At 37.0% G+C, this 25,394-nt stretch overlaps 1 protein-coding gene across 1 annotated transcript; it reads left to right on the forward strand.

Annotated features, from left to right (window-relative positions):
• Window positions 1-17,292: 17,292 nt before the first annotated feature.
• Window positions 17,293-24,066, forward strand: LOC307009804 (ornithine decarboxylase-like). Its single transcript, XM_079633893.1, has 11 exons — window positions 17,293-17,534; window positions 18,421-18,554; window positions 19,485-19,618; window positions 20,289-20,462; window positions 20,610-20,782; window positions 21,266-21,482; window positions 21,572-21,655; window positions 21,749-21,911; window positions 22,285-22,400; window positions 22,489-22,703; window positions 23,233-24,066. The coding sequence occupies exons 3-11, from the start codon at window positions 19,517-19,519 to the stop codon at window positions 23,369-23,371; spliced, it is 1,383 nt and encodes a 460-aa protein (XP_079490019.1). The 5' UTR covers window positions 17,293-17,534; window positions 18,421-18,554; window positions 19,485-19,516; the 3' UTR covers window positions 23,372-24,066.
• Window positions 24,067-25,394: the final 1,328 nt, after the last annotated feature.

A 25,394-nucleotide genomic window follows, 5' to 3' on the forward strand; every position in this document is an offset into this window, starting at 1 on the left:
TTAGATTTCAATTACAGTAGCTATATAAAATCTTTGAAGGCCGTTTTCTTAAAATGAGTTTTTCCTCATTGACCCAGAAATCTCCACTTCAGTAGCACTCACATTCACCAAACTTTACAGATTTATTCTTATCTATATTCTGAAGTTTTTTTACAGAGGTGTTTGTTCATATATAATGTTCCTAATTTTACACAAAAAAATGTTCCTATCATTTTGGTTTTTTAATTCCTTATTTGTGGCTGTTGACAATGTCTATTGTCAATGTCTATATAAATAGAGATATCCAAAATCCCTTAAACACATTTGACTCTAATATATATATATATATAAAATGGCTCTATCCAATGTTCAGATTTTTGTTCTAGAAATATATGCAAATGAGTGCATATTTAATTAGATAATGCCTCATTTGCATATTTAAACATAACATTTCAGAAAAATTGTAATACACATTTTTTTTGCAATTATTAAAGGGCACCTATTATGACATTTAAAATGTTCCTAATGTTGTTTTGGGAGTCCCCAACAACAGTTTTACATGCATGCAATGACAAAAAAACACTTTTGTTGTCGTATAATATGCATTTATTTTTACCTGATTTGCTCACCGGCTCCCAAATGATTCGTTCAACGACTCATTTTTCCAAACCCCTCCTTTGCGCGACGCTAATCTGCGTTGATTGGTCAGATGACCCAGTCAGATTGGAGTAACACGGAGTACAATAATGCTTTTATCAATTAAATTGTGTTATAATAATGATTATAGTCCACTGCTTTGTAGTTTGTAGTAAAAAATTAAAAATAAGATAAAGACTTTAATGTTATGTTAGCGAGCATAGCCCAGAGTTCATAATTTAAAAGCACAATCAGTCTCTTTTTTTTTGCGTTAGCCCGATGCATTAACGTTTTTACGGAAAAAAAGAAAAGAAAAAAAATGCAGTTACGTTACTACGAGGTATATTACTCTATTCTTTAAGACAACTCCGAGAACAACGACAAACACTTCACATATCTCAATACAAGTGTCTTTAGGAAGATACAAGTGTCAAAAGGCGTCAATACAAGTGTCAAAAGGCGAGCATTTGTGCTTATAAAACGTAAACTTTTTTATTTATTTTTGAAATGAGCGATCGTTTCGCTAGATAAGACCCTTATTCACCGTCTGGTGTCGTTTAAAGCCCGTTGAAGCGGCGCTGACACTGTCATTTGGACCTTGAACCGTTTGGTCGCCAGTGAAGTACATTATATGGAGAAATGTTTTCATCAAAAACCTTAATTTCTTTTCGACTGAAGAAAGAAAGACATGGACATCTTGGATGACATCGGGGTGAGTAAATTATCAGCAAAAGTTTTTTTTAAAGTGAACTAATCCTTTAAAGGCACACCGCATAACTTTTGGCCACTAGGGGCGCTAGACCTGTAACTTTCACGTCGAGCGCCCCTAGAGGCCACAAGCGCCGCAGCACTGTCGCAAAAGTCAAGAAGACATCCACGATCCCTCTCATGTTTTCTCTTTTTTGCCTCAGACGCAGTTTTAAACTTTTTCCTTGCCTCAGCCATATCCAGGAGTCGAACAGGCGGGAAAATAGTAGCAAAAGTGTTAGCTCCTTGAGCATATCAGAGCTTGTGGTCACTTGGCGGTCGTAAAGTGATTAGTTCTCCAGGCATTCCCCAGGTCACATGACCTGGCCAAAGACTTGGTCTTCTCCAAACTTATACGCGGTATTTCAAGAGGGCAGCCCCGCTCGGAGCATTGATCGTGTCAAGCGCTGTATATTGGCCTGAGGAATCATTTACAATAACTCATATGCTTCAACTCTTTAGGTCACAAAGTCCGCGGTGTGCCTTTAAATGAGAAGGTAAACTTATTAATAGTTTATTTATTAAACACCAACTACCAGAGCTCCAGAAAAGCTTTGTCATATCAAACAAGTTTTTCTTTTTATCAATTTTTTTAAAAATATTCAGGACTCATCCGCTACCAAATAGATCATCAAGAAGACTGGGTTTTGATGTCAGAAATCCCAGTTTTGGACTTTCATTTTAATGCATGAGTAATACAAACAAACGCAGTTAAAAACTGTATTTGCCCTGATCTGTTTATAGGGAAACTTTTAGAACAACATGATGGAAAAAATCAAGCCAAATATTAACTTCCTCCTGGACACATGCTATGACCCTGAACATTTTACAGATTTACATTCACAAAGCCAATAGAAGAACCAAAGAATACAGGAAGCGAAAGAAAGAAAGAAAGAAAGAAAGAAAGAAAGAAAGAAAGAAAGAAAGAAAGAAAGAAAGAAAGAAAGAAAGAAAGAGATTGAGAGAGAGAGAGAGAGAGAGAGAGAGAAAGAAATAAAGAAATAAAGAGAGAGAGATTGAGAGAGAGAGAGGAAGAGAGAAAGAAAGAGAGAGAGAGAGAGAGGGAGAGAGAGAGAGGAAGAAAGAGAGAGAGAGAGAGAGGGGGAAGAACTAGAGGGAGAGAGAGAGAGGGAGGAAGAGAGAGAGAGAGAGAGGGGGGAAGAACTAGAGGGAGAGAGAGGAAGAGAGAAAGAAAGAGAGAGAGAGAGGAAGAAAGAGAGAGAGAGAGGGAGAGAGAGAGAGGAAGAAAGAGAGAGAGAGAGAGGGGGGAAGAACTAGAGGGAGAGAGAGAGAGGGAGGAAGAGAGAGAGAGAGAGAGAGAGAGAGAGAGAGAGGGAGGAAGAGAGAGAGAGAGAGAGAGAGGAAGAAAGAGAGAGAGAGAGGGGGGAAGAACTAGAGGGAGAGAGAGAGGGAGGAAGAGAGAGAGAGAGAGGAAGAAAGAGAGAGAGAGAGGGGGGAAGAACTAGAGAGAGAGAGAGAGGAAGAAAGAGAGAGAGAGAGGGGGGAAGAACTAGAGAGAGAGAGAGAGAGAGAGGAAGAAAGAGAGAGAGAGAGGGGGGAAGAACTAGAGGGAGAGAGAGAGAGAGGAAGTCTGTGAGGAAGATGTGTGATGATGTCATCAGCCAGTGAGAAGCAGTTCTTGCTTGTTTCCACAACACTGTCCTGTTCATTCCCATGTCAACTCCCATCGGGTTATATTATCTCTATACTGTGATAATGCAGAAGAGTATTATTATTATTATTCATAGATTTTTTTTTTTTTACATTGTTACAAAAGATTTCTGTTTCAAATAAATACAGTTTTTTTATTACCCCTTCTATTCAACAAAGAATCCTTAAAAAAGTTTTCAAACTTTCCACAAAACTGTTTTCAACATTGGTAATACTCAATAAATGTTTCTTGCGCAGCAAATCATCATATTAGAATGATTTCTGAAGGATCATGTGACTGGAGTAATGATGCTGAATATTCAGCTTTGATCACAGGAATAAACTACATTTCACAATATGATAATATCTCACAATATCACTGTATTTTTGATCAAATAAACGCAGCGCTGGTGAGCATGAGATACTTTTTTCATCTTAGCAGCCCCAAACTTTTGAACGGTAGTATACGCATGTTATTTGTTGTTTTGATGGAGGGTACTAATAAATGCATTCATATCACAGAGATCTTCAGCTGTCATTACAGCATTGAGTGAATGATGACTCATTTCTGTCTGTTTACACCACACAACCTGTCTGTGCGCATTCATGCACGCCTGTTACGCAACCGCGTGACGCTGACGAGTTTCCTCTTGAGAAAGTTTGTCATTTCACGAGTAATAGACTACACGTTAATTCTGTGTTTGTTGTTAAAACTAAAACTATTTAGAGGATTTCTGTTAAATAAAATACAGATTTTCCATGGCAGTTTACTAACTAAAATGGAGGGGAGGGGAGGGGGCTAATAAAATGACAAAAGCTCATAACAAAATTACAAACAATTAAACAAAAATTAACATGAAAACAAAAAATGTAAAAATATAATTTAATTCAAAATATAAATAATATTACATATTATTACAAATAAAATAACGCTGGTTGTAAGTCTTGAGTAATTTCTCACTCACACATTTCTGCGTCCCAATTCGAAGGGTGTTTTTGACTTGGAGAGGTTAAATTTTACAGTGTTTGTGTAAAAACTACATGAATCATTTATGTTGACATCTAACTGGGCAGTGGATCTGTAGTTCCCAGCATGCTTTGCAAGGTACTGCATAAATGTAGGGATTAAAGTGTTATTTTATGTGTTTTTCAGTAAATGGAAAGATGTTGTTAGTTAATGTTAGTGTTTAATGTTCAGTTATGTTAGAAACTTAGAGGACTTTCTGTAATGTTTTTGAATTTTGTGGTTACCATTATGCAGAAGAGTGGCGACTGTGTTTACGGGTTGTGGGCACTCAATACACACTTTATTTGCATTAAACCTCACTCGCAGAACTACACAAGTAATATTTAATAGTACTCTGTAAAAAATTCAATAGAACACTAGTAACATCCTACATTAGAAGTGATTGTAGAGTCAAATTAGCTAAAATTAATGTTGGCGATTTTAGGCAGGACAAAAACTAACTGGACTAAACTTCATCTAGCAGGATTGACTACATTAATTTAAGATTACAACAAATAATTTCAAACAAATTTAGATTTTGTTGGAAAAATTTAATTAAATTTAATTAAGTTCGTTCAACAGCTTATTTTTTTTGAGTGCACTTTTTCATATTCCACTGTCTGGGGAAAAAAACAGGGTTCACAACTATAAATGTTCTCCACGGCCCATTTATGTACATAATAAAGATTATAAACTACGACTGCATCTTTAGTATTTGAACTTTTAACTTGAAGCTTTAAAGTATTCGCAGATCTCCCATCTGCTGGAAAGATGAAACTGAACTCAAAGAAACCGGCGGATATCAAGTTCCCTGTAATTTTCCGAGTCGTTTATGTGCTCGGCTGAATTAGTGACCTGTGGCTGTCTTTATTTGTCATATAAAGAAATTGCCTTTTACAATGCACACTTTTGAGTTGCTTCTGTTTGAGTAGCACTGAATTGTGTAAAAACTGTATTTGTATTTCACCATATAGCTATCAGGTCATTTATAAGCACATTTTCATCTTGATAAAGGACATATTCCGGCTCTTTAATGTGGTAACTAACGGTTGTCTGCAGACTCTGGATGTGTGGTTTAAAGATATCAAGACGATGAGAGAGTTTAGTTCAGAATCTGGTGAAATGCTGTTACAAGGGAAAGTTCAAAGTCCTGGTTGCTTAGTGTAATGCATTAGGCTCAATGAAGTCAGTGTATTATCTGCACGTCTGTATGTTTTATATACAACTTGCACTCAGTGTTTGTTTCTTATGTGTCTTGGGACTCCATGTTCTCTTCTCTTTCATTCTCTTTAAAAATCAAGCAAGTAACGTTTAAAAAATGTTAGATGAACGTCCAACTTAAACATTCCCAAAAATATGTTCCATGAACAATGTACAGTATAAATAATGTTTTTGTGCTGCTACATAAAGACCAGATAACTTTAAACGGTTGTTCTAAGAACGTTTTCTCTTAATGTTATGAGAACTTTTATCAAGTAAAAATATAACATCGGAAGGACGTTTCATGAACGCTGTACTCGGAATGTTTATGATAACATTTAGAAAACAAAGACATTTCGAGAAGGTTATTCTAAGAATGTGTTGTCTCAACATTATGAGAATGTATATATTAACTATTAATAGTGTGTTATTAGAATGTCCCTTAAACATTCTTTTAAAGAATGTTAGTGAAAGTTATTGGAATGTTTCCTGTTAGCTGCAAGCTGTAGCCGCGCAGAGGTCAAGGGTTCAGTTTTAGGGAGCGCACACGTTGATAAAGTGTATCATTTGAATATATTGTAAGTTGTTTTGTAAAAAAATAATGTTTTAGCGAACAGGCATCGCATACATAAAGTGAGCATGCTCTGAATTCACTTTGCACATTGTTTAAAGGGATAGTTCACCAAAAAATGTACACACCCTGAAGCCATATAGGTGTAGGTGTATATGAGTTATATTAAAACATGTCCTGGCTCTTCCAAGCTTTATAATGGCTGGTGAAAAATTTGAAGCCCAAAAAAGTGCATCCATCCATTATAAAAGTAATCCATATGGCTCCAGGGGGTTAATAAAGGCCTTCTGAGGCGAAGCCTGAAAGGAAAATACCCATTTTTAAAGGAATAGTTCACTTTAAAATGAAAATTTGGTCATCATATACTCACCCTCAAGTTGTTTCAAACCTGTATGAATTTCTTTCCTCTGCTGAACACAAAGGAAGATATTTAGAAGAATGTCGCTAACCAAACAGTTAACTGGACCCATTGACTTCCATAGTAGGAAAAAAATAAATACTATGGAAGTCAATGGGTCCAGTTAACTGTTTTGTTACTGACATTCTTCAAAATATCTTCCTTTGCATTCAGCAGAAGAAAGAAATTCATACAGGTTTGAAACAACTTGAGGGCGAGTATATGATGACAAAATTTTCATTTTAAAGTGAACTATCCCTTTAATAGCTTAACATTTTGAGTTCATTAAAATAAAAACAGCCAGTTAATACAACAAAGGAGATTGGTTTAATAAATAGAAACTTCTTCTATCCCTTTAAAACTTTATAAACTATAAATACTGGCCTCCGACAGATGGCCGTACCCATAGATTTACTGTGGAAGACTGACCCCTGACCCGACGCACAGCGTAATGACGAATGCGGAAGTGCAGAGGAAAGAGCGAAACAAAACACTGGTCTTGAATTAGAGATTTGAAGAGAAATGTTGGAGGATATAATAGAAGAGGAGCTTCAGTTTCTTTGCAAAGCCCTATTTGTTTAAACCACGGGAGGCGTCTAAGCTTACGATACTCCTACTTCTAAGTCATACACACGTCAAGGGTTACCCTTGTGGCGCAAGTCGACTTGTGTAGTATGCGGTCATCTAGTTTTTTTAGATTATAAAGTTATAAATATGGGTGTTTTTCTTACAAAAACCCATGGCTTCTCATCAGAAGGCCTTTATTAACCCCCCGGAGCCGTGTGGAGTACTTTTTTATAATGGATGGATGCACTTTTTTGGGATTCAAATTTTCACCAGCCATTCACTCCCGTTATAAAGCTTGGAAGAGCCAGGGCATTTTTTAATATAACTCTGTCCGATTGTATTCGTCTGAAAGAAGAATGCCATATATACCTAGGATGGCTTGAGAGTCAGTAAATAATGGGCTAATTAAATTTTTTGGGTGAACTATCCCTTTAAGTGTGTGTGAATCAGGGAATCAACTGAAATAATAGAACCCACACTGCAAAAAATGCTTTTCTTACTTAGTATTTTTGTTTTGTTTCCAGTCCAAATATCTAAAAATTATTAATTCAAGAAGCGTTTACTAGAGAAGTAAAATGACATAAGAAATTCTATTTTGTTTTAAGATAAAAAGAAAGTAATTTAAGTAATTTTTGCTTAAAACAAGCAAAATTATCTGCCAATGGGGTAAGCAAAAAAATCTTAATTCGAATGGAAACCAAGAATTTTTTGCTTACCCCATTGGCAGATAATTTTGCTCGTTTTAAGCAAAAATTACTTAAATTACTTTCTTTTTATCTTAAAACAAAATAGAATTTCTTATGTCATTTTACTTCTCTAGTAAACGCTTCTTGGTTTAAGAATTTTTAGATATTTGGACTGGAAACAAAACAAAAATACTAACTAAGAAAGTATTTTTTGCAGTGCAATAACAGAGATGAGCACTAAATGGTGTTTAATTGGACAATATGGGAATCAATGTGCAACAGGTGAACAGTCATTAAGAGAACTCTAGACAATAACACAAAGACAAGAATTGAGACAGGTCTATGACATAAACGCAACACAGCAATCCAGCAAAGGCATGAAGCAAGGAAGCACAATATAAAGGGAGTAGAGCACATGGCCAGGTGAGAGACATGTGAGTGAGGTGTGACAGGATCAAGAACAAGTTTAATCCAGACTCCACTGGCTTAAAGAGGAAAGAATCTCTTTACCCATGTTTACACATCCTGTGTGAGGATTAAAAGACTGCCGTCTAAACCACAACATGACCTGTGCTCCTGTATTGCCCCTTAAAGTCCCCCTTTAGTCAATAATTGTATCCCTTAAAACTCTTTGATCACCAAAAATTCATATTAAAAAAAATTTTCCTTGAAAAAACAATTATCCATGCCTTAAATTAGCTTGAATGTAACTCAACACCCTTGCCGCATTTAGTAGGCTATACGGGGTTCTATGAATATGCAAATGAGCCCCGCCTCCACTCACTCAGCTCAGAGATCCACTGGTTGACGATCACACGTTGATCTGATTGGTTACAAGGTAGTTTGTGACGTCAGAAACACCAGCGATTTCAAACCGTGTTTTTGAGACTGTCTTTGGTTCACTGCAGATTTAAGGAGAAAATCCTCAGTAATGCTGTCGACTTATGAATTTACACATGGTTTGTCTTAAAGCTATGTGTAATTTTTTAAGTTGATTCTTAGCAAAAAACACTTTGTTCTTTCAAAATTATATGTGCTAATTAATGTATAATTACTTCTACCAACTAATCAAGTATTCTCGTAAGCGTAGAATCTGCCGTTCAGAATACATACAGGTGAGCCGCTCGAATGGCGGAAGCCATGTTGCGCCTCCATCTTGAAAATACATTAGCCAAAGAGCTAAGAGTATAATTTGTATACATTATTTTGACAAGAAAAAAATTTATGACTAACTTTATGCACTACTGGAATCGTTATCGGCCCGATAATGAGTTGATGTACTCATACTCGTAAAAATGCTCTGATACCAACAACCGATACCAGGCAGCGTTTGTGCACTTGTGCCCAGACAAAGAAACACTGACAACAGAGAGTATAATGGGGATAAAATTGAAGGCTGTTTATGAAGTAAATGTATCTTATTAGTGAAATAATAAACAATATATGCGCAAGCTTGTCGAGCGCATCCCTTTTTCAGACGTCAGTGGAAAGTTTGTAGTTCAGTCGGATGTCAATGGCAAAGAAAGTAAAACAAGACATGTAGCTTATTATTAACGTTAACTGACGAGAGAGTGAGAGTGAGCGCACTTCTGTTGAATGCTCTTGATTGCTGATCGTTCACTCACGTGTTATTTGGATTAAAACTAAATCGTATATGTAAGTAAAACATGAACTGTTACCTGATGTAGGTATAGTGAGTGGTTCCCAACATTATTACAGGACGTGTGCAAGTCAAGAAGTTCCATGAAGCAACATGAAGCAAACATCCAAAGTGCCCCCCCACATTTGTATTGATGTTCAACAAATAAAAAACAGATATAATACAGATGAACAAATGATAAAGCTCGGGTTGCTAAATATTCGATCGCTTACTTCAAAAGACCTTATTGTTAATGATATGATTACAGATTATAACCTAGATGTGCTGTGTTTGACAGAAACCTGGCTAAAACCAGATGATTACATTACTTTAAATGAGTCTACCCTCCAAGATTACTGTTATAAACATGAGCCTCGTCTGAAACGCAAAGGGGGAGGTGTTGCTGTAATTTATAATAATATCTTCATAATTACTAAGAAGTCTTGTTTTAAATATAATTCTTTTAAAGTGTTGGTGCTTAGTGTAACACTATCTAATGTAAATGATGAATCAGGTTTGAGATTTGTGCTATACTCTATACAGGCCACCATACAGACTTAATCAAAGAATTTGATGATTTTCTATAAGAGTTAGTACTGCTGCAGATAAAGCCCTAATTGTTGGTGATTTTAATGAAAAAGATGCATTGATTTAGCCTGGGAAAACCCAGACCACCCTTAGTTGTAACTGAGTTAGGGTCTGGCAAAGCTCCATAGACAATTCATTTCCACAGGGGCGTCACCAACGGACGTCGCTCAAATGGCTCTGGGCGCAATTGGATAGATCTAATTGAGACCAATTGAATTGAGACTAATTGAACCAATCAGAGCGAAGAAGGACATGACGTATGACGTACGTCACTACCAGAGGACTCTCGCTAAGACTCATTAGTTTAGCCACCAACGGGGCAAGCTGGTATATCAGACTTTTTCTGAATCCAGTTGGTAAGACAGCAAACACATCTTTTTTAGATATGAAGGCTTCGAGTGCTGTTTTTTGCTCGGGTTTTAACGAAAATGACAATTTTAAATCGCTTGAAACAGACGCGAAAGCTGATTCGAACGAGTGATGTTCCACGGCGGCATCCATCTTTGTAATGTACAAAATCTGCGTCACCGTCGCTGCTCTGTCGTCATCGTGTAAAGCCCGCCCCAACATTTCTGATTGGTGCCGCGATTTCGACGGATTGGAAATGGGTTTCAATGGGCTCTTTGCCAGACCCACTTGCAGAGCAAATCTAAATTTGCCGGAAGTGGTCTGGGTTTTCCCAGGCTAGCATTGATTGGCATTTAAAGACATTCTAAACTCTCAGACAACACGTGTCAGGACCTACTTATTGTCGTAATCATACTCTAGATCAAATATTATCACATGGAATAAATGTTGATGCCGTTGAAATTCTGTAGAGCGATGACATCACAGATCATTATCTAGTCTCGTGTAAACTTCATTTAGTCAAGGTTGCAAAGCCGACTCCATGTCACAAATAAGTTAGAACTATCACTTCTGCTACTAAAGATTGATTTATTATTAATAATATTTATTCATATAGATAGCTTAGATGCACTCGATATTGTGACAGAAACTTTTAACTCTCTCTTTTCCAGCACTTTAGACACAGTTGCTCCTTTGCACTTAAAGAAGATTAAAGAAAATAGTCCAATGCCATGATACAACGAGCACACTCAGGCCCTTAAGAGAGCAGCCAGAAAAATGGAGCCCAATTGGAAGAAAACCAAACTAGAGGTATTTCGCATTTCATGGAAGGAGAGCTCGATTGCTTACAGAGAGGCTTTAAAAGCTGCTAGATCTGCTTATTTTTCAACCCTATTAGAAGAAAATAAACAAAACCCTAGGGATTTATTTGAAACAGTGGCTAAACTAACGAAAAATAAAGCTTCAACCCCAGACGTTTCCAAGCAGCACAGCAGTAATGACTTTATTAACTTCTTTACTTACAAGATTGATAATATTAAGGAGAAAATTATAACTATGCAACCGTCTAATACAGTATCGCATCAGGGAGAGCATTGTAGTCTCTTTGAGGAAATTTTTGATTCATTCATTGCTATAGGAGAGGAAGAATTTTCTAAACTCGTTAAATCATCTAAATCGACAACGTGTATGTTAGAACCTATACCAACTAAACTACTGAAAGAGATGCTTCCCGATGTCATAGATCGTCTTCTTAATATCATTTATTCATCTTTGTCATTAGGATACGTACCAAAAACTTTTAAGCTGGCTATGATTAAACAGCTTGTTAGAAAAACGCAACTGATCCTACAGATCACAACTATGTTCTTTTTTAAAAAGAAATGGTATATGCAAGGATTTATAGTCAGGATTTAGACCGTACCACAGTACTGAGACAGCTCTTATTAGAGTTACAAATGATTTGCTGATTTTCACGTCATGCCTGAGCTTCTTCACGTAATGCCCGCCATGCCTGAGCCCTCGTCTTCAGCCAAGATGGCCGCCGCCTCACCACTTGAGCCCTCAGCCAAGATGGCTGCCTCCTTGCCGCCTGAGCCCTCAGCCAAGATGGCCGCCGCCTCACCACTTGAGCCCTCAGCCAAGATGGCTGCCTCCTCACCACTTGAGCCCTCAGCCAAGCTGGCCGCCGCCATGTTCTGTTCCTAGACCTGTTCCTGCCCCCGTTCCAGAGTCTCGTCCCGCCGAAACTTCTTCTTCTGCCTGCACCACACCGTGACACATATGCTCTCAATGACAAATGCGGGACAATTAGTTCATGCGTTCATGACCTCAAGGCTAGATTATTGTAATGCTCTACTGGGTGGTTGCCCTGCACGCTTAACAAACAAACTACAGCTAGTTCAAAACACAGAAGCTCGAGTTCTTACCAGAACCAGGAAGTATGACCATATTAGCCCCGTTCTGTCAACACTGCATTGGCTCCCTATTAAACATTGTATACATTTTTAAATATTGCTGATTACTTACAAAGCACTAAATGGTTTAGCTCCGCAGTACTTGAGCGAGCTTTTACCACATTATAGTCCTTCACGTCTATTGCGATCTCAAAATTCCAGCCAGTTAATAATACCTAGAATATCAAAATCGACTGCTGGCGGTGGATCCTTTTCCTATTTAGCACCAAAACTTTGGAACAGTCTTCCTAACATTGTCCGGGAATCAGACACACTCTGTCAGTTCAAAGCTAGATTAAAGACACATCTCTTTGGCCTAGCATTCACATAATACATTATAGACTTCTATAACTCAATGTTAGGCTGCATAGATTAGGTCAGCCGGAACTGGGAACACTTCCCATAAATCCTTATGTACTCGTTACATCATAAGAAGAATGGCATATACGCTAATTTTAGTGTCTTTGTTTATCCCGAGGTTTTCCCGCAGCCTGCCGGATCCAGGCCGTATCCAGATCTAACAAAGGACCTTCGCCTGGACCCGATGACAACGCAGTGCTGAAGTGCCAACTAGCCTCTCCCCTGTGAAGGCCTCCTTCCCTTTACCTCTGTACAGATAAAACGTTGTCGGGATAATTCAGGTTCACGTGGTTACGTGGAAGCGATAAATAATTATTTATTATAAATTTTTAAGGCCAGACAAGTAGTTTGTTGAGGGTTGGTTTGTAAAGAAGGACTACACGCCTGCGCACATATATATTCAAACGCATATATTAAAAAACATATAGACTAAACACGTGATGCGCATGTGCATACCGCCGGCATTTTCACTGGTTTGTGTTTTTGATGTTTGTGCAGAGATAACCTTTTTTTTCCCACACATTTTCAAGGCTTGCACCTTGGAATCTATTTCAGGGTTTGCGTTCTCGAGCCACCAGGTTAATAACAAATGATCTTTGCAACGGAAGTGAATCAATCAATCAAAACTAACTTTAGCTGGACAATAACTTTATTCTAGAGCTGCTGTAAAGCCAAAACTACCTCTGTTACTGTAATTTCCTATTATCACTGTAAAGCTGCTTTGAAACAATCTATATTGTTTAAAGCGCTGTATAAATGAAGGTGACATGAGAGAATGGTTTTATTTTATTGTACTTTATTTTAGCATTATTTAAATGAACAGAGATGAGTTTATTGGTTTTATTGGTTTTATTGGTGTGTGTGTGTGTGTATGTACCCGTGCGTGCGTGCGTGCGTGCGTGTGTGTGTGTGTGTGTGTGTGTGTGTGCCCGTACGTGTGTGTGTGTGTGTGTGCCCGTACGTGCGTGCGTGTGCGTGTGTGTGTGACTTGTGTTTGTGACACACATAGTGTCTTAATGCTCTTAGGTCTGTTTCCATCACAGATGCTGCCCCTGAAATAGTCACCTGGTCAGTCCTGGTAAATACAGCAGGCTTACATGTGACATAGAAACCTCCTTACTCTAATCACTGTCATTATACATTATACACTATCAGAGAAAATGTACAGAAATAGTACCTTTGGGGGCACAAAAGCTTGTCTGTTTCCTTCTAATGCAGTGAAATAAACATTTAGGAATAAAGCACCATTTCCACCTCATGTGATCAAGAGTTATTGACTTCCAGGGAACTTGGTGCAATATATCAATAATAAGATAAAAAGTCACTGCAACCTAGCCTGTCACTTTTTTACGTAATAAAGGAAATGATGCAATAACAAATTACTTATATCAAATCGCTCAGGCATTTCAGAATGACTAAAACAACATTTGAGATTCAATCATTTGATCTGCTAAATCACACAAGTTTTTGTTGCACAACCAAGAATTTATTTGGTAAATGCAAATCATAATTTATGCACATCTTTTTATCATATTAAAAATATCCTCAACTAAGATTTTGAGTGCATCTTGGCGTTCCCATCCAGAATTTTTTTAAATGCGATATCCCAAAACTTGCATTAAATTATGTGGATGGAAACATCTTTGTATCTTAAGGCACATTTTACTACTGTAATTGTTTTGTGTTTTTTGTCCGAGCTCTCTTGGGATGTTTCTATCTGGGATTATTTTGATATGTGAAACAAAAACTCATGTACTCAATTATTTACCCAGCATGTTCTCAGAGTTTATGTCAAGTGTTTGGGTTTGATCATATAAGGCACATCCTTCAAACGGCTTTGACTCAAAACTATCAGTGTTGCTAGAAATAGAGGTTTTGAGGTTGTTAGTTCAAGACTGTGTATACTGTACACAGAACAGCCCGTGTGTCGTGTATATCATATTTCTGAAACGTGCCATTTTGTCTCTCTCCAAATCAACACACAGCTGTAAATATCTGTATATTATCATAATTATCAACTGCACATACAGTAAATCCAATATGAATCCTTAAAATGTCCACTAAGGCCATAGAAATCTCCTTATTCTTTCCATGATGTCTCTGTATTAACTTCCAGGGAAAATGCATGATTGACAGATTAGGAAAACCGATTCAGATCTCAACATCTTGATATGTTGCCACATGAAAAGTGTTGCCTGGAGCCTTATGGGAGTGGGAAAAACTGACATAGGAACTGTCTTACGCATTAAATATTATTGCGTTCACAAGAAAGTGATGTGGTTTGTGGTGTTTGAGGACAGTAATAAACAATGACCTCATGTTCTTGACCTCTAATGGTTCTGTGTGGACTCTGGAAACACACTGACTTGGCGGCAAGACGATGAATTACAAAAGGTCTGGGCTCATTTGCATCTGGAAAACGTATTCCTGACCACAGCAATGTAGTCTTCATGGATCATAGAGTTTCTCGAGTTGAAGGGAGCAGGGCAAAAGCCACAGCGAGGATGTGAAATACAGAGGCTTATGACTTATCCAGTAGTACTGATGATTTTTGAAGCATTTGTGAATACATTTAAGCACAATTCTGTGTGAATTCGCAAAATAATATGTGTATTTTTTAGGGCTGTCAAAAGATTAATCGCATCCAAAATAAAAGTTGGTGTTTGCATAATATATGTGTGTGTACTGTGTATAATTATTATGTATAAATACACACACATTCATGTATATATTTAAGAAATATTTGCATTTATATACTGAATATACATTTATATAATTTATATTATATATAACTATTTTATATATAACAATAACCAATTTTTCTTAAATATATACATGATTGTGTGTGTGTTATATATATATAAATAATTATACACAGTACACACACATATATTATGTAAACACAAACTTTTATTTTGGATGCGATTAATCTTTTGACAGCCCTAGTATTTTTTATTATTATTATTAATTGATTGATTGTAAGTGTTTGCAACAATAATATCAATAATCACTCTGTTAACTTCTAAAGTAAATGCTATGAATTTACTATTTTGTTTCATGTGAACTTTAAAAACCGAGCACTTATGAATATTAAAACATATGTTACATTTGTATATGTTCAGATAATTGCCAATGTGAAGTTATTTGACAACATGGTAATAAAACTGCGATTATATGCAGTAGTAAAGATAACTCTGTTGGTTTGAAGACAATTGAAAGACCGATTCAAAAGATAACAGCAGTTAAGATGTCTGAGTGTTAAGATAAAATCATATAACAAGGGCCTATATGGTGAATACAGTATGAAATACTGTGGTTGTAAGGAAGTTAAATCTATGTTAAGATGCTTCTGAGCCTCAATGGATCTAAAAAATTTGAACGTATTGTGTATTTCAAAAAGAAGAAGGAAAAAGTTGTTTGTGCAGTGCCCAGGTGCACAGGATATAGCCATGATTAGTCTATACTCCTTTGATTACGGGGAGTTTTAGGATTGATATATTTAGTGTCCACTGCTAATTTCTAACATCTGGCAGGATGACAACAAAGTCTGCAGAACAAAGATAAAAGACGGAAGGGGGCGTCTGTGCGAAAGGTGAGGAAACATCCATTTTGGCATCTTCAGCCAGTTCTTGCAGCATGTGGACTGCCATGAAAGCGAGGTTTAACTGGAACCAGATTGCTTTGGTTACGAGAAAGGAACAAAGTTACAAAGGCACAGAAACTCTCCTCCACATGACGTCATCATCCGCACTGGCACGATATAAATACAAGTGCTACTAATGAAATGCAAATGTAGCTGTATATCTGTTTCCCCCTAATATATCTTCCTTCTCTCCCTTCCCTTCTTTTCACTTCCAAACACTGGGGTGCAATAAACCTGTCTCACGAACTGGAAGTGCAACACCCTTCCTCAGCCAACACACATACACTGTACTCCATATATATACTTTTTGTTATATACATCTATATGTGTATTTATGTATGTATGTATGTATAGCTATAATGTGTATATGTATAGTGTGTGTGTGTGTGTGTGTGTGTGTGTGTGTGTGTGTGTGTGTGTGTGTGTGTGTGTGTGTGTGTGTGTGTGTGTGTGTGTGTGTGTGTGTGTGTGTGTGTGTGTGTGTGTGTGTGTGTCTATATATCATATGGATAAGTATCTCGTATATATTGTCATGTTTATAGTATACTATTATTGTTACAGCACCATGATGTTTTTTGGCACAAAAACGATTGTTTATTTTATCACACTGTCTTAAATTTACGCTTTTTCTATTTTTGTCAATCCTTGTAAACTGCTAAACAGTCTTACGTTGTTTTAATGACAATAAAGACATATTCTATCCTATATTTGCATTTGTATTTACAGTTAACAGAGGGATTTATCCAAAAGGACTTAAGCCAAATAGTTTAAAATGGAGAGAGAATATATAGTGCTATTTTAGTATTATTTTAAAATGTTGAATTAGCTTTGACCATTATATTTCAAGTTTTAGTGTGTACTTTTGTTTGTCTTCAATCTAATATTTCATATTTATAACATATAACATGACTTTCATCTTCATATCAATTACCTACAGAAAATCTGTAGTAGTTTTACTTTGTTATCAATAACAACACTTATAATATGCATAGATCAGTCTTATTGTACAATTCACACTTATCTATGCTCATAAAGAAAACTAAAATGTAAGTGTAACTTCCCTACAACTATAAACTTTTCCAATTAGCAACAACAGTTCAGTTGGGAGTTTATGTTTAGTAAACCACAAAACCTTTATTTTATTATTTCAGCTGTATATATATTTTTACCACGTTGTTCATTTCAGGGGATTTTGTATCATTAACAGGTTTTAGTATCATATTTATTAGTTTATTTACCAAATGAGTAAGTACCTTTGTTGATAGGGAAGCGGGAAGTCTGTCACTACTAGTTCTTTATTCAGATCCTCCATTATCAGTCGCTCGCGCCTCAAGCCGCTAACAAGACCAAACCGGTTCGCTCTTTCGGAGGAAGCCGGTTTCAGCTAGTGCGTCACCATGGAAACCACGTCACTATATATAGGGCTGGGAGAGGGCGCCGGCTTTTACTCCGAGAGTTCGCCAGTTGATCATCACCATAGCCGTTTGTGCACGAGGAGAACAACGTTTTTAATTTTCAACTGTCTGATCTAATGGAAACACTCTTTGTAAATGCTTTTTAAGGTGAGTTATATGATATTATTGAGTGAAATTTAGCATAATTATAGCCGTTATGTTAGGTTACACTTTCAGTATGCTACAGTCTAATCATAAATTAAGAAAGTAGCCGCTTGTTACATCGCTAAAAGTGTTTTTCTGACTTCTAAAGATCGTGGCTTGTGTAACTTAGTTGTGGCGTATGTTGTGACATAATGGCCTTCTGTGGTGTGTGAGTCAACGTGGCCGGTGTGTGTGTCACGCTTTCTTGCGTACTTTTAACTTCCGACTGATAAATGTTATAACTAATATCTTTATAGTCGTAATCAGCTGTGTTGACAAGCGCGAAGTAATTTACTTGTATATCGTGATTATTTGGTGAACGGTTATTCTCAAAATCAAGATCAATGAATGAAGTCACAGTCAGGAGTCTCACACACGCTGCAAAGCCTGACTAGCCTGAATGACTGCATTCTATTGGCTGAGCTGGAATCGGAAGCCGGCTGGAGTTGATCAGTGATTGGCTGACTGGAATGCCTGTTATAGTTTTGTGCAAATAGCGTTTCCTTATTGGGTAACTGGTCTAGTCGCGCTCTTCGAAGGGGAGGGACTAGTTGTACTGTGTCTTTGCGTAAATGCCGGGCGTCGTGTACAAAAATGTGTGCAGTTCCAGTTCCCTTGAGAAACAATTTCCCAATCTTACACGATACGGTCTTGTCTGTGTCACGATAAACCACAAATTTCGTGTTGTAACTTCAATATAAGCAATGAAAGTTTCACACGCAATGTCAATGTGACTCAACAGAAATGTCGTATATTGGACTGATGTGTTACATATTCTCTTTAGGCTTTTATAGACTGTAAAGAGTACGATGTAAGTAAATCATTTTTCTTGTCTTTTTAATCCTTTCAGAATTCTTGCTTGAGAGAAGTACAGACTGGCCCTGGCCTTGAGGCTTATCTGAAAGGATTCAACTTCACTGGTGAACCTCCCTGGCTGTCTGACGTCTGCTAGCATATTATAATCCCATCTCTTCCATTCAATTGGTAAGCCATTATAAGTGTAGAAGAAGAAAAAAGTGAAATTAGTGTGGAAATGAATAGGATCTTAAGTCTTGAACATTTCTGAATGTGAATATTTTAGTTATGTTTAGCTAAAAAAAAAAATGAAGATATTTTTTTAGTGAAATCTCTATTTAAAAATTGGTCAAAAGCTATGAAACCCTGTTAATGGGTTGCTGAGATGTATAAACTCGCAATTCTGAGAAAAGTCTCTTTTATTTCCTCATAAATGGACTTTAAAACTCGCAATTGTGAGTTTATTTTTCACAATTCTGAGAAAAAGGTCAGAATTGCAAGATAAAAAGTCGCAATTACCCTTTTTTTATTTGGCAAGAAACAAGCTTCCATAACATCCTGCAAAGATGTTTTTATAAAGTTAATTAAAACAAGTTTTACATTTGTAAAGTTAACATCCTAAAAGCTTTAAAAATTTAATATGAGTGCTTTCCTTAGACTTTATGGTTATTATAGTAACAAAAATCATTTAACAAAAACGTTTCTTGAAATGTAAATATGAATTAAATGAATGCTACTTGCCAAGGAAACATTCCTCATTTTAATTTAGTTTATCCTGATGTGCTAGAATAACTAAAACAGAAATAAAACTCTTAATACAATTTTTTTTTAAATAAATAAAAATGACAGACTTTAAATAAAAACGACAATGTGAAATATAAAATAAAAAACTATTGATAACTCTTATGGTATCTCATTGATATTATAATATTAGAGATTAGCGGAGACTAACGGCACAGTAGCTGTGATGGTCCTCCTGTACAGGGTCATTGGAGCAAAGATAAGGTGCTTGTTTAGGGACACTGTGGCTGTTGAATTCAAGGAAAGACTATCTGTCTGGGTAAAGTCTGTTATCTTAGAGGTCACATTTTATAACACCCCTGTCATTTTCTTTTACAGTTTCGTTTGCAATCAATTCTTGAATAAACACGATGACCACACTGACTGGATCAGACTTTGACTTTGCCTTCCTGGAGGAGGGATTCTGTGCACGGGATATCGTGGAGCAGAAGATCAACGAGTCGTCCTTATCGGTGAGTTAAGCCTTTCTTTTATACCTGCATTCCTACTTGTCCGCTTAAGGCAAGGCAATTTTGAGATTTGGGGCTGTTTTTTTTTAACACGAATTTTGTCTTTCCACTTGTCTGAATATATATATATATATATATATATATATATATATATATATATATATATATATATATATATATATATTCTGAAGGTTTTTACAGAGTCCCCCCCCCATATATCTTTTGCCTGATTTTATACAACATTTTATTTCTAAAAACAGTGTATATATATTTTTTTTGGCTGTTGACAGTGTTGTCTGATTTATGGAGTGATAAACTTTAATATGTCAACAAAATAAAACACATTTTGAATCTGGCTTTATCTAATGTATGCATATGAGTGTATTTTTAATTAGATAATGCTCATTTGTGCATTTTAACATACAATATCAGAAAACTTGTAGAATGTTTGCAATTCTTAATATAATCAGTCTGCTGGGAAGTATGATGTTGCTGTAAAAAATAATAAATGTTAATATAAAAATATGCCTCCTTTTGTTTATGCAAATGTTTTTTTTTTCACGTTTTCATGAGATTCGTGCACTATAATTAATCTTGATATACCTCCATTTGTTCCTAAATGGGGCTGCAAATACAGTCAAGAGTTCTGATCGCATCTCTTCTCTTCCTTTAGGATGACAAAGATGCCTTCTACGTGGCTGACCTGGGTGACGTCATGAAGAAGCACCTCCGTTGGTTGCGCGCTTTACCCAGAGTCACTCCGTTCTACGCAGTGAAGTGCAACGACAGCAGGGCTGTTGTCACGACACTGGCGTCTCTGGGAGCGGGATTCGACTGTGCGAGCAAGGTATGTGGAAGATTCTTCATCAAAGTCCCTTAAATCGCAAATGTGACTTCTCCATGTGCCTCAATGACCTCCGCAGCAAAAACTAAGTATGTTTAGCAGCTTTAATCCTGTATTAACCTGACTTTTAATCCTCCTCTCCTCTGCTAGACGGAGATCCAGCTCGTGCAGTCTGTGGGTGTGGACTCCAGCAGGATCATCTATGCTAACCCCTGCAAACAGGTGTCTCAGATCAAATACGCCTCCGCTCACGGCGTGCAGATGATGACGTTTGACAGCGACGTGGAGCTCATGAAGGTTGCACGATGCCATGATAGTGCCAAGTGAGTAAAGTCACTAGAAAACCATTTCTCACTTCACCACAAAATAATAGTGGTCGACCGATATGGAGTTTTCTGATTGGCGATATCTTAGAGAGCAGGGTGACTGATAACTGCTAATAAAGCTGATGTATGTTAATCAGACCATTACATTTATTGCTGCTATTATATTTTACATGCAACTAGTAAATGTATAGAAACATTTCAACTTGGAATTTTTTTAAATATAACAAATCCATTAAACTTATATTAACTGATAAATAAAGACGGTAAAATAATGAAGACTAAGCCTGTGCTCAGGTGTTCTCAATCAAAATGAAAGTCCCACTCATGACGCTTATCGGCCAAACAGAAAGATTTGTGCCGATAATGTAAAAAAAAATCCCCAATATCAGTTGACAAGTACAGACTAATAACAAAAAAGGAAGATTTTGTGCAGTGTGAGAAGGTTTTCATGACCATTAAACCCATTCTCTGTGTCTGCAGACTGGTTCTCCGTATCGCCACTGACGACTCAAAGGCCATGTGCCGGTTAAGTGTGAAGTTTGGTGCCACGCTGAAGAGCAGCCGGCTGTTGCTGGAGAGGGCCAAGGAGCTTGGGCTGGATGTGATCGGGGTCAGTTTCCATGTGGGCAGCGGATGCACTGATCCTGAGACATACAGGCAGGCCATCTCAGATGCACGCTGTGTTTTTGACATGGGGGTGAGTGGCCTTTTGCTGTAGAAATTCAATAAACACCCTAAATTTCTGCGAAAGTGCATAATTAATCTGAAAAACGCATTGTCCACCAGGCGGAGCTGGGATATAACATGACCCTGATGGATATTGGCGGAGGCTTTCCAGGCTCAGAAGACACCAAGCTGAAATTTGAAGAGGTATTTTATTATTATTTTTTAATCACAATCTTAACTTTGGGTGATCGAAGACGTTTATATGATAAACTTTTGTTTGTTTTTTGTGGTTTGCAGATCGCTGCTGTGATTAACCCTGCACTGGATAAATACTTCCCTGCTGACTCCGGCGTGAGGATCATTTCTGAACCTGGCCGCTTTTACGTGGCGTCTGCATACACGCTGGCGGTCAACATCATTGCCAAAAAGGTCATCATGAAGGAGCAATCAGCCTCTGACGGTAAAAGCTAACATCCAAAACCACGTTTGTTTCTAATATGCTCTTAATATTCAGCAATATTATCGATTTAACTACACTGACACTATCCAATAAGAAAATTTTAACTGAATTGAGATGGGTCATGACACATTTGCAGTATCGTCACTGTTATTGAACTGAATTTTATCAACATTGAACTGATGTAAGCTGAATAATGACACTTGTCTTCTGTAGAGCTGCTTCTAGCTGATTTTTAAAAAAAAAAAATTATAGTTGAACTTTCCAGTATTGACACTATTATTGACCTGAATTGAATCATCATTGGAGTGCCAAATGAATAAATGTGATGACTGACTTGGTTTCTTTTCTTTCTTTTTTTTTTTCTCCACTTCAGAAGAAGAGGATGGGACCAATGACCGAACCTTGATGTACTACGTGAATGACGGTGTTTATGGTTCCTTCAACTGCATTCTGTACGACCATGCGCATGTCTTGCCCATTCTGCACAAGGTGTGGAAATTAGTTTTAGCCTATCAGATCCTTTTTTTAGTTTGATGATGGTTTTTATTCTCTAAAACTAACCCGTACTCTCTTGTAGAAACCCAAGCCTGATGAGCGCATGTACCCATGCAGTGTTTGGGGACCCACCTGTGATGGGCTCGACCGCATCGTGGAGCAGTGCAGCCTGCCGGACATGCAGGTTGGCGACTGGCTGCTGTTCGAGAACATGGGTGCCTACACTGTAGCCGCATCCTCCACCTTCAATGGCTTCCAGAAACCCGACATTTATTACATCATGTCCCGAACAGCCTGGTAAGTTGGGTTTGGGAAGTCATTTTCATGATTTTAACTGTTCTTTAAGTTCTTTCGTTTGACGTAGACCAAACGCCTTACTAAAATGCTCAGTAGCATCTAAAATAACACTGAATTTCTTAAATATTTAGTTTAAAATGATACAAATAATAATATATCAAAATAATGCTGCTATCCAAACAAAAAGTATGATTGAGTAACGCTTTACAATAAGCCTCATTAGTTGAATGAACAACACTTCTACAGCATTTATTAATCTTAGTTAATATGAATTAATTTGAACATTTACTAATACATGAATATAATCAAAGGTTGTGTTTGTTAACATTAGTTAATGCACTGTGAACGAACATGAACAAACTATTAACCGCTGTATTTTTATTAACTAACATTAACAAAGATGAATACATGCTCTTAACAGATGTATTGTTCATGTTAGTTAATGCATTAACTAATGAACCTCATTGTAAAGTGTGTTACCGATTGTTACTGGAAAGGCTGTTTTTGACGGACTGATCTTTGGTTGTAGGCAGTGCATGCAGCAGATCCGTGACCAGGGGATTCCTCTTCCCGCGGAGGAGCAGAGCGCTGGAAACATGCCATCTCACTGCGGCCGCGAGAGCAGCCTGGACGTGCCAGCCAAGCCAAGCCCTGCTCACGTGCTGTAACTCTCTGACCACCACGGCTAGAGCCAGTTCTCATTCAGACAGCGTTCATCATGCTTTTCACAGCTAAACACTGTCTTGGGGTCCATTTCCAAATTTGTGCTTTTAAGTTACAACATAAGTTTAATTAACTATTCTAAATGCAGCTCTTTTGCCTCTTGTTTGTAAAAGTTGCAGACCTGAAAGACTTTGTCTGACAGTCCTGTGGCTGTTTTTTAATTTAGTTTTTTTTTCTACTCATTTTTTTTTTTATGTATGTATACATATATACTTGTAATTTGAGGCCAGATACTTGGGTGGAGGATATGAGGGAGGTTTAAATGTGTCTGATATTCTGTGTGTCTATTCCTGAACTGATTTCCCTCTTAAACATCCGAATGGAAGACATGCTACTTTCCACGGAGGAGCGTTAAGAGCTTATATTGGGAGAACGTTTCATGAAATGCTTTTCGATCTCGCCCTCCATAAAGACACATACAGATTTCCTCCTCAGTGACCAGTTCTCTTTTTTTACTTGATTCGTAACTTAACATTAAGATTATTGACCTGAAATGTATTATTGGTCAGAATTGTATGCCACTGATGCATTTGAAGCGGATATGAAAGAGATGGGATTGCATTTATATTGCTTTCCTATGGAAACTTTTTTTTTTTTTTAAGTTTTGTATTTTTATATAAATAAAGGTAGCTGTAAAATGTTGAATTGCCTTGTTTTTCATTTATATGCCTTATGTTTATATTTATCATTCATTTCAGTGTTTACAGCTGAATATGTGCAAAAAGATTCTGGGTCACAAACACTGGAACAAATCAGGAGTAGCTATATAGGGAACAATGGGAAAAGCTTGTAAAGTGAATAAGCTTCATGGCTGTTCATAATTTCTGATTATTCATGATGCATGTGTGCAAAAAATGCAGAACTACACACTTAGTTTGTTTTTGTTTTTTTTAAATTGCTTACACGCAATTTCTGAAACTGTTGCTCTATTTCCTGGAAGACCACACAACCACATAGCATGCAAAATGCCACATCTTTTGCAAAAGCAAACACTTCATCTAGAAGTCCACTTTAATTCTTCATAAAAATGTGTTTGTATAATAACTACATGCATACATCATAAGATTAGCCATAAACACGTCAAACTACACAAGTGAAAAATGTAAAACACTACTCTTGTGTCTTGCTTGTGGAGTGTACAGGAGTTTATCATCGCACTCACACATACACTGCATACAGTCCAAATGCACAATTTAATTTTATTGAACTGAACCGAATCAACACTGAATAATGACACTTGGTTTGCAGCAGAATTTGAATGTTATTAATTGTGAAGCTGCTTTGAAACGGTATAGTATAAAGCACTGTAGAAATAAAGGTGACTTGACTTGGATGCATATTCAGTATGGCTATATATTAAAATAAGCCAGAAATGCAAGGGTGAAAAAGTTTCTCAGAACATCGAGTTTTGGCTTCAAAGTGAACAAATTAGGTATATTTACACTATAAATAGAAAAAAGGGGGTACATTTTTTTTTATTTCTTTCTGAAAATGAGTTTTCACACATGATCATTGGCTGTATGTAGGTCATCAGTAGGCTACATGTGTGTCATTTAAATGCGTGTTTTCAAATGAAGGGAAGGGAAGGGAGGGGAGGGGAGGGGAGGGGGGGGGGGTTCCCACAATTGCAAACTGTAATGTGCTGTACAACAGATTATGTGCTTGCAGTTTTTCAGACTTGGTCTGAAGAGAAGATAAATGAGTGAATGGTTTCGAGTGGGCCCTTAAGTTCCACTTTTTGTTTTATAAGCAACGGTAAAGCAGGACTGTAGCGCCGCCTAGCGGTGATGTTTGAGTATTTCTTACAGTTAAAGGCAACAGGTTTAGATTTGCTTTATTTTACTACATTCTTTTGAACGGATAATTGCAATTAAACAGACCGTTACTCAGTTATCTCTGAAATATAAATGATTATTCATTTACCAGCCTTATAATGTGCCTCAAAATGACCATATCAGTGGACATTTG

The sequence above is a fragment of the Phoxinus phoxinus genome (genome assembly GCF_949152265.1).
Source record: "Phoxinus phoxinus genome assembly, chromosome: 13".
In the NCBI taxonomy this organism is placed as follows: Eukaryota; Metazoa; Chordata; class Actinopteri; order Cypriniformes; family Leuciscidae; genus Phoxinus; species Phoxinus phoxinus.

Bases quoted from the DNA above. Each gene is read 5' to 3' on its own strand.
- LOC307009804 (XM_079633893.1), top strand. From the start codon at position 19,517: ATGACCACACTGACTGGATCAGACTTTGACTTTGCCTTCCTGGAGGAG. The intron at 21,483-21,571 runs GTGAGTGGCCTT...ATTGTCCACCAG, and splicing joins GCTGTGTTTTTGACATGGGG to GCGGAGCTGGGATATAACAT. The intron at 21,656-21,748 runs GTATTTTATTAT...TGTGGTTTGCAG, and splicing joins CCAAGCTGAAATTTGAAGAG to ATCGCTGCTGTGATTAACCC.